The sequence below is a fragment of the Solanum pennellii genome, chromosome 10, assembly GCF_001406875.1.
Source record: "Solanum pennellii chromosome 10, SPENNV200".
In the NCBI taxonomy this organism is placed as follows: Eukaryota; Viridiplantae; Streptophyta; class Magnoliopsida; order Solanales; family Solanaceae; genus Solanum; species Solanum pennellii.
The window spans coordinates 66,950,660-66,961,030 of NC_028646.1; the positions used below are offsets into that span (position 1 = coordinate 66,950,660).

The 10,371-nt window shown below is 28.8% G+C and overlaps 2 protein-coding genes across 3 annotated transcripts in view; both read right to left on the reverse strand.

The window, feature by feature from the left end:
* The window catches only part of LOC107001510 (probable aquaporin TIP3-1), a 20,570-nt gene extending 19,116 nt beyond the window's left edge, over positions 1–1,454 (reverse strand). The window contains exons 1-2 of the mRNA XM_015199527.2: positions 1,309–1,454; positions 1,024–1,108 (exon numbers count right to left, since the gene is read on the reverse strand). Coding sequence (XP_015055013.1) covers positions 1,024–1,108; positions 1,309–1,403 — 180 coding nt within the window. The 5' untranslated portion in view covers positions 1,404–1,454. The remainder of the gene's footprint in view (positions 1–1,023; positions 1,109–1,308) is intronic.
* Positions 1,455–7,180: 5,726 nt separating this feature from the next.
* LOC107002502 (aquaporin-5-like) lies at positions 7,181–8,856 on the reverse strand. 2 transcript variants are annotated; one of them, XM_015200554.2, is made up of 3 exons: positions 8,634–8,856; positions 8,318–8,402; positions 7,181–8,220 (listed from the first exon to the last, which is right to left on the reverse strand). In XM_015200554.2, the coding sequence occupies exons 1-3, from the start codon at positions 8,726–8,728 to the stop codon at positions 7,423–7,425; spliced, it is 978 nt and encodes a 325-aa protein (XP_015056040.1). In that variant the 5' UTR covers positions 8,729–8,856; the 3' UTR covers positions 7,181–7,422. The 2 variants fall into 2 exon arrangements, with proteins under 2 accessions (XP_015056040.1, XP_015056039.1); XM_015200553.2 differs by having other exon boundaries at positions 7,222–8,220; positions 8,318–8,405.
* Between the last annotated feature and the right edge of the window lie 1,515 nt (positions 8,857–10,371).

A 10,371-nucleotide genomic window follows, 5' to 3' on the forward strand; every position in this document is an offset into this window, starting at 1 on the left:
TGACGGACCGTCATAGGCACAACGGTCCGTCGAGGGTCTTCGTTCCAAAATACTTCAACTCTCGGAATCTGGGTACTGGGATCACTTCTCTGAACTTCACGACGAACCTGCAGGACGGACCGTCATAGCCATGACGGACCGTCACAAGCTTCGTAATCCCACACTTGGTCAGACTTCCCCATCTTCCTTCAGCAGCTGCACTACGCTGCCACCTACGGACCGTCACAAGCACGACGGACCGTTATAAGCTCCGTAGGTGGTCTCTTCTGCATTTTTCCGCTCAAAATCTCCGTATTCAGCTTTGGACAGATTCCCTGCAAAACAAAGAGAAACTTATATCAAAATTAGCACAAAAAGGCTTTCGTACACACTAAACTTAGGAAAAAGTATTAATTATACCGTGAAACCACGGTATATCAGTCTCCCTTTTGTATTAATTTTTTCAGCTATTTCATAATGGAGACCTCATCAGGTCTCTAATTAACATTTTATATTTTATAAATGCAGAAAAGAGACCTCATGAGGTCTCTTTTCTGCATTATATTTTCCGTAAATTTCATTATGGAGACCTCGTGAGGTCTCCAAAAATTAATGCAGAAAAGAGACCTCATGAGGTCTCTACTTTAAAATAATATAAAATTAAATTAAATAATATCTTAGCGACCTAATGAGGTCTCTTTATTAAAATATAAAATTAAATAATATAATAAAATTGTGACCTCATGAGGTCTCTATATAAAAATATAAAATTAAATTAAATAATACAATAGTGACCTCGTGAGGTCTCCTTTTTGTAAAAAATCAGATAATTTGTTGGTGACCTCGTGAGGTCTCCGTTTGGCGACCTCATGAGGTGTCTGTAAAAAAGTGACCTGCATTTTACTGACCTATCGTTGAGGTCTCTTTTTCGGTCTCTTTTTTCCGAAAAGAGACCTCGTGAGGTCTCTTTTCTAGGTCTCTTTTTGGCCTTTTTTTAGTAGTGTCTCAAGGTAATTAGTGATAAAATCAAAATATATTACTAACATCTAAACAAAAAAGGTCAGCAACGCCCAGTCTTTCAGAAATCGAAAGAAAATTTTGCTTCTTTCCATCATCATCAATATTATTCCTGCCAAATGTGAAATTAATTAATTTGGACAAACTAAAGCTTGAACTTTCTCAGATTGACAATCACCTAATTTTTATTATCTCAAAAAGTCACCATGTCAAAACTTTTCAACAAAGAAGTTGACTTTATGAGATAACAAATATTGGTTACGGGACCATGTAACAAAACAATAAATCAAAGAGATTATTAATTTGACAAACTTTGTTGATGTAGAAGAGCAATGTTGAACTCTATTAGTCCCACCAAGAAGCTGGTTTTCCTCATCACCAAAAACAACTTTGTTCTTGGAAGCCATATGTGAGAAAACTAAGATAGTTCATCCTAGTATTTAACTTAAGGTTATATAATAAAGTTTTGTTTAGGTGTATATATCAAGCAAAAGAAATCTCTTGGCCAATTTTATTGGAGGAGTCAATTTCTTATTAATTGTTTTTTTTTAAAAAGATATATCTGTTATAAAATATGGTAGTTCTACTACTAAATGTAAAGATTTGACATATCCTCATTAATATAGTAGGCCTTTTTGTGATTGGGAAATAATTTAAGAATAGTAAGCTCTATTTTTTCATTCTCTTTACTATTTACGAGTCATTAGAATATATAAAAGTACTAACGAAAGTTATACACACAATTTAAATCTTTGGGTGTTGGAGAACATGCTTCGAGTGTTATTAATTGATTTTGATATACTCGATGGGATCAATATAGAATGGATTCTCTTATAAATTGTTCGATCACTCAACTTATTTTCTTGTTTTTAGTTTTACTAATATAAGTTTATTTTCTTGATTTTATAAAATTATATCGTATCCAAGGTAAACAACCATCATGATTCATGTGGTAATTCCAGTCCAATTTACATCGCTATATACTACTTTTTATGTCTTTAATTACTTGTCTATTTTAACAAATAAAAAAAAAACAAATTCTTTTTACCTATTTATCTTCAATATGTCATCTATTGTTTTATTAATAAGTGAGTCAATTTAAAAGTGAACAAATAATTAAGGGAAAATGCATAGATTCCACCTTAAACTTGTACCGAAAAGTCAGTTACACGCTTAAACTATCATGACGACCTATTACACAACTCTGTTATTTAAAAGTGAATTTATTTATTCCAAAAGCTGACATGAAAAAATAATAATAATTAAAAAAAGTGTGTATGTGTGTATATATATATATATATATATATATATATATATATATATATATATATACACACACACATATCTCTTCTTCTTCATACCCCACCATCCTCTTCTTCTTCACACTCCATTAAACTTAAAATAAACCAATAACAAGAAGCAACCAAGAAACAAATTACTTCAAATAGGAGTAAGATTTTGAGAGGTGTCAATTGTTAAAGCTTCGACGGATATTTTGAGTGATTTGGGTGATCGATTGAAAATGGAAAGGAAATTATTTTTTTATTATCTTGATTTTTTAAGAAACCTCCATGAAAAACGTGAAAAAAGAACAAAGAATGTATGTCCAAATCTGAAAAATATTTACAACTACAAATCGTAACAAATAACAGTGGAAGCTCATTTTCCATGATCAATCAATGAAAGAAATTGAAGCAACCTTCTTGTTAGTACATTTTGGAATGGAAGAACTCTTCAACTCCATGACTAAAATGCAGATTTAGGGTAATTTTTTTGATGGTCATTCCTAAAAGTTTCTTATTTACCATTCTGCTATGAAGAAGACATAATTATTAGAGAACTTTAATAATTGATTAGAAATTAATTAGTGTAAAATATAATTAATAAAATAAAATATAAGTAATAAAGAAAAGAAAATAAAAAATTACAAATTCTAACGTGCCCTAATGTGACAGGAGTGTAATACATTGCATACTCTAGAGTGGTATTGCACATATCAGGATAGTATTAAATTCACTTTGAAATAGTTAAAGTGTGTAATAGATCGTTATGATAGTTAGAGTGTGTAACTAACTTTTCAATATAAATTTAAAGAGAAATTTATGCTTTTTTTCAATAATTAAGAACAGAGTGAGTATTAAATCTTTAATTTTCTATAAAAAAAAAAAGAAGAAGAACTGGACCACTGGCTCTTCCAATAGAGCTTGCTTAATAAGTTAAAAGCCATAATTTTTCATCATAATTAGTTAACTCGATTTAGAATTAAATGAAGTATTGACCTCTTTCATATTTAAGAGACTAGATTTATTTAACATTTTCTCAAGTTATGAGATTAATCAATGCCACTATTTGTTTAGTCTTGATAATTAATATGATATCAGCTAGTCCAAGATCCTTCATTAAAATAAAAGATCTCTTCATTTTTTTTTTACGATATATGCATAATTCTTACTATTCTTTTTGTTTCAAATTATCGAATCGTTAAGATATGTTTTATTTTTTAAATTAATTTAATTGTCTACTTTTTTTAGATTACTTTTAGAGATAAGTGTCAAAAATACACTTAAACTATTCACTTTTTTTAAGTTTCATATCTAAACTATTGAAAGTGTAAGTTTCATACCTAAACTATCACTTTTTTGTTTGAGAAACACACATCAGTGGTGTGTGTAGTGCACTCTCTCTTTTATATGAAAAAACTTTGACGCGTGGCATTCCACATAGATAAAATATTTTATCTAGATAAAAATTAAATAATAAAAATAATTGTAATTAAAAACTAAAAATTACTATCCATATAAAAAAATTAAATTATTTTTCTTATCTCACTCCATCACCTCTCCACGAACCCACCTCCCCTGCGACAACCCCATCCTTTTAAAAGAAAAATCATTTATACAATATTTTTAAAATTTTCGTATTTCATCCTCCCCCTCCCCCCCCCCCCCCCCCCNTTTCGTATTTCATCCTCCCCCCCCCCCCCCCCTCCCCCCACGGATAGAAATTGATATTAGTTTATTTAAAAAAATCTATCCCATTCTATTTAATTTTTCGCTCCTAATTTTTTTTTTTTTTTACGTTTTTCTTATTTTGTGTTAGGCATGCACGTACATGTATTTTTAGAAAAAAAATTCTACTAGTGTACCGAATATAACATGAACAAATAAAATATATAAAAAGTCTTGTGGCGGCAAGTATAAAATATTTTCGATATGTATACCTAAACACTTGGGAAAAAATTGAAAGCGGAGGGTTAAGTGGGATGGGTAGAATAATATTTTTAAGAAAATAAAATAATATCTAAATTAGTATTTGATGAGGAGGAGGAGATGAAGTAAAAAATGAAATACTTTTATAAAAGAAATTTAAACAAAATAAAAAACTTTAAAAAATGGTGTGGGATAAGAAAAATATTTTACATTTTATTTTATAAAGAAAATACTATTTTTTTATAATAATTTTTTAATTTTTAATTTTAACTAATACTAATAATTTATTTATTTTTTGTCAAGGTTAAATATTTTGTTCGTGTGGAGTGTGATGTGGAAATTCTTTAAAATAAAAGAGAGAGAGTGTATTACACATACACTGATGAGAGTGGTATAAAGAGAGATGTGTGTTTCTCAAACTAAAAAGTGATAGTTTAGGTATGAAACTCAAATTTTCAATAGTTTAGGTATGAAACTAAAAAAAGTATAATTTTGGTGTGTTTTTGACAGTTATCTCTTACTTTTAAAATGTTCTTTTGATTTTATCCTTCATTAATTAGTATTAAAATTAGTTGTTAATTAATATTTAGTTATTTTATTCAAAAATTTGACAATAATTAATAAGGATAAAAATTGAAAGTTATACTTATGTTATATTTTAATCTTCTTTTACTTAAAGATGTGAAACATCTCAATAATTCAATTAATTAATTTTAAATGGAGAAAACATCAATATTATATCAATAAACTATCTCAAATTTATGTTCTCCAAATATATGTTAGATAATGCAAAATTAATTTCTAATCTTAAGCAACAAGCCTCCCACATTTTGGATGTTTAGAAGCTTATTCCATCATATATGAAAACTCAAATCACATTTAAGTAAATACACAAAATTATAGGCTTCTTACTACATCAAACTCACAAAATGTATTGACCTTTGAACTGTAACAAATACTCTCTCTATTCACATTTATTTGTCAGTTATTTCTAGAATATATTTTTATTTTTACTTGTTATTTTTGACATATCAAAAAAAGACAATTATCATTTTTTTCATAATGATGAAAGTTTTATAATATGAACAACGAAATAGAACTGATGACTTGAAACACTTCCCAAAAATGATATTTGCTTCTTCTGCTTTTCGAGATTGCTATAGGATTGCACGTAAATAGCTTAAGTGGATGTGACAAGCCTATAAATTTCTGCACTAAGCAAATAATGAAGAAATCCTATTAAAAAGCAAGAACTTGAACTTGAACTTGATCTTTTTGAAGAAAAAGAAATTCTTTGTATAATGTTTATAAGGAAAAATATTATATTAAAAATTACACTGAAATCTCCCTTCGTCCGATTTCAATAAAACTTGAGGTAACCAAATTAAGTATGAACAAACACACGCTTTAATTTAAAATACACCAACTAAAGAGTAAACAAACTTTCATTTAAATGACACATTTTCAATCAAAATACTTATATTATTTATTTAATCTTAATCTAATCAAAATTTCAATAAATTTAACAGTGAAATTTGTCCTTAATGAAATGTACTACTAATTAAATTTGATGAACAAAATTTTCATGATAATATTATTAAGCTCGAGAGTTCGTTTACTTAGGGCCCATTTGGCCATGCGATATGATATCATGATATGAAATCATCATATGAAATTATAAGATGAAATTGAAGTTTTGTTTGGACATGCGATATGGAATTTTTATATTGTATATTTTTCATAAACATAAAAATCTCATAAGTTGTAAAACTATTAAAATAACCTGATTGTTTATTCAATCATATCAAATAAAAAATTATAAAATCGCATAATAAATTATTACAAAGGTATTTGTTCTCCACTTAAGTAATTGTTTTATCTATCTTTAATTTAATAAAAAATTGAACATAAATTATAGTGTACTAACTATTAATATAATCCTCCCACATAGTACGAGCAATTTCCTCAAGTTAAACTTGCATTTCTCGATCATGTGACGGAGAAAATGAACCAACATTGTTACTTTGAGCCATTTGTTGGTCAATATCATCAGCAACTATATTTTCATGTTTATAGACCATAAATATTTCATCATTTTAACAATCGGTTGGTGTGAGTTAAAGTGATTATATGTTGGTGAGAATAATATATTTTACGTCGGTGAGGATAATAAGTTTTAAAAAGTATTGATGTGATTATGAATTTTATGTACATATGAAATAAATGGTAAGTAGATATAAATGTGGAATTGTTTTAACAAAATATAAACTTGTGGATTAATTTTTGTATTAAAATATCTCAAATCATGATATGGAATCACCATGTAATTTCATATCATGCTTTAAGAAGAATATGAGATCACATCTCATGATATGAAATCATTAGATAAAATCAGTATAAAATTGCATGTTCAAACAATTATCCTATCTGATAATATCATATCATGATATGATATCACATGGCGAAACGCCTATGATATCAAAATGCATGTCAAACAGAAAGGGGCCCATCTTTACGTGTAAGGGTGCACCTGTTAACTTGGTTAAAAATTATATATATATATATATATCTTTAAGTTATGACACATATTTCATAGACAATCTAAAAGCACTAAAACTACATGGGTGGCACCGGTTTAAACTGTGCCCCTCCTCAATTTGAGGTGATGGACCGGGTTAATACGTTCCTCCATTTTTCCTTTGAGAACCTTATATATATGTTGGATAAATTAAGGGGTTGATAGTTTCAAACTTACAATCTAAGTTTTAAATCAACGCTTCACACTGTAAATATATTATGTATTAGAGTCATTTAATTTAAATTTGTATGTTAATACATTAATTTACTATTATATGTTTAGTAAAAATATCACACAAATCAATATTTGATGATATGCTTTAATTAATATGTCGTTAATGCACTAATCGTCTTCGAATCCAAACAAAATTTTCGATACGTAAATGACAAATGATACTTAACAGGTTTCTTCATTAACTAATACTATTAATTTATACAATTGAAAGACAGAAAAACTTGTCGAATCATTCATAAGTTTAAGCTTAAATTCCATAAAGTGGGACTAGGTAGGGACAATATGATGACAATGTTCTATTTACTTATTACTCAAGTCCTATTACACATTTAGTTTATTATTGGCCCATAAAGGAAACCCCAAAACTAAATACATCACCAAAAGCCCATTTTTACATTTGGGCCTTCATACATTCGACAAAGCCTTAACAACTCCAACAAAATCATGCTTGAATCCATATTCTCCAAGAAAATGCTTTGGTGGAATGATTTTTGTGTACACATAGAAGGCTACACAACCAATAGTTGGTCCAACCCAAAAGATCCAATGTCCATCCCAAAGGTGACCTCCTCTAATAATAGCTGGCCCCAAACATCTCGCCGGGTTCATCCCCGCCCCTCCATAGCCCTTTCTCGCGGTCACCGTGGTCGAGATAAACACTAGAAGGCCTAACACTACACCAACAATTGACAAGACAGTGACATGTCCAAGAGCCTTAGCTTGTCTGTGATCATAAGCCATCCAAATTGAAGCAAAGAGAAAAACAAATGTACAAAATATCTCTAGCCATAAGGCTTGGGCCATCTCTAGGCCCACAATAACGGGCCCATTTGGGCCTGGTGCAATTATTGTGATAGTGCAACCACCAAGTGAGAAAGTGTCTTCAATTGATGAACTAACCACTGCTCTGAGAGCTAGTGCACCTAAAATTGCACCAACACATTGTGCCATTATGTAAATTATGGCTCTTGACATGGATATAATTCCGACGAGCGCGGCGGAGAAGGAGATAATCGGATTGATATGGCCTCCGGACACCGGAACAACAGCCAGGAGTAGAATTGTGATCACAATTGCTATGAGAATTGACATGATTAAATTTGGCATTTTCGTGTCACTTTCAAAAGTGGAAATGACTATAGTATCCAACATGAAAACAAGAACCGCTGAGCCTAGGAGTTCTCCCATCGACGCTCGCCATACCTATATAACAATAATAACAACAAAAATTATGCATGGATAATGCACAATTCATTTATTCTGGAGGTAATTAATGATGAAATTAAAATATATTACTAACATCCAAACAAACGATATCAGGAACGCCCAGCCTTTCAGAGAATGAGAGAAAAATTGGCTTCTTTCCCTCATCGTCAATAGTATTCCTGCTAATTGGAATGTACAATAACTAATTAGGACAAATTAATGCTTGATTTTTTCATATTGTCACTCAACTAATTTTATTATCTCAGAAAGCCACCATTCCAAAACTTTTCAACAAAGAAATTGACATTCTGAGATAATAAAGATTGGTTAAGTGACGATCTGAAAAATCGATCTGACAAATTAAAAAAAAAAAAAGATCACAATAAATCGAAGAGATTAATTTGACATACTTTCTTGATGTAGAAGAACAAGGTTGAACTTTATTAGTCCCACCAGAAAGCTGGTTTTCCTCATCACCAAAAACAACATTATTCTTTGAAGCCATATGTGGGAGAAAACTAAGATAGTTGATCCTAGTATGTAGCTAATTAAGGTTTTAATTGTGTGCATGGAAATGGGTTATAAATATTTAAAATACTTGTCTCCAACCTCCACTGCCTAACCTATCTTTTATTGTTATTATTATTAATTATTAAAATATAATAAGGTTTTATTTGCCTGTATATATCAAGCAGAAGAATCGCTTGGCCAATTTTATTGGGGGAGTCAATTTCTTATTAATTTTTTTTTAAAAAAAAATTGTTATAAAATATGGTAGTTCTACTACTAAATGTAAGGATTTGACATATCCTCATTAAAATTGTAGGCCTTTTTGTGATTAGGAAATAATTTAAGAATTGAGAGCTCTACTTTTCATCCTCTTTAATATTTACGAGTCATTAAAATATATAAAGTATTAGTAAAAGGTATTCACACTATTTGAACCTTAAGAAATATGCTACTTTCTGAATCATATTAGTTATCGTACTTTTTGAAAAAATATTTAGTTCAAAAGTTTATTAATTTAAGAAATTAAGAGATGATTAAATTTTTATTTTTACTTAATAAATATAGAAAGGGAGTAATGTGATGAAAATAATTAAAAGGGTAGCATCAAATCAAAATCAATATATATATATAAATGAGAATCTTCAATCCGCCTATGTGGCATGCCTCAATGATGAGAAATATATATATATTTTTTTTTAAAAAAATTAGGGCTTTTTAGATTATTATTTTTACACAATAATATTATGTGTATATATATATATATATTGCTATTAATAAGTTACTTAATGAGCATTACACCTTCTAACCTTTTAATAATATATATAACACCTAACCTTTAATTTAATAATATAACTCCTAACCTTTCATATTCATAACCTTCAAAATATTTAATATAAAAATTATAACTCCTAAATATTACACCTATAAAAATCCACTTTGAGACATTGCATGATGGTCATTTTATTTTTATTTTTCTTATTCTTCATTTTTTGTTTCTTTGATTTGTTAATTTCTTTTGTCTTATTTGATCTGATTTTTGCAGGAGAGGGATGTATAATGAAAAACGTTATATATTTTGCATATTTTGATTTTGTGAGGTAAAATGATTTGACATGTCTAATTATCATTATCACTTTTGTTCTATTGTAATTACATATATATTTGATATTATTAGGTTGGATTGTTGATGATACAAATCATGATTCTTTTATAGAAAAAATAATTTGTTCATTTTCTTTTTTGCTTCTCTTTGTAGTTTTTTGAGATTTTTTTTCTCATTCTTGTAGTTTCTACCGACACTGGTTGTCTTTATTTACTTTGTAAATTTGAAGAATCAAATTATGTTATGTTGAGAACTCTTTCCTCTTCAAAACATATATAACTAAATATTTTAAATATTTTTGCTTGATTAGTTAACTATAATTTTATGCCTTTTTGATGTTATTATTATTGTAAGGATTGTAATTATGTTATGTTGAGAACATGATCCTTCTTTCCCTTTCAAATCATATATAACTAAATATTTTAAATATTTTTGCTTGATTAGTTAACTATAATTTTATGTCTTTTTGTTGTTATTATTGTAAGGATTGTAATTATGTTATGTTGAGAACATGATCCTTCTTTCCCCTTCAAATC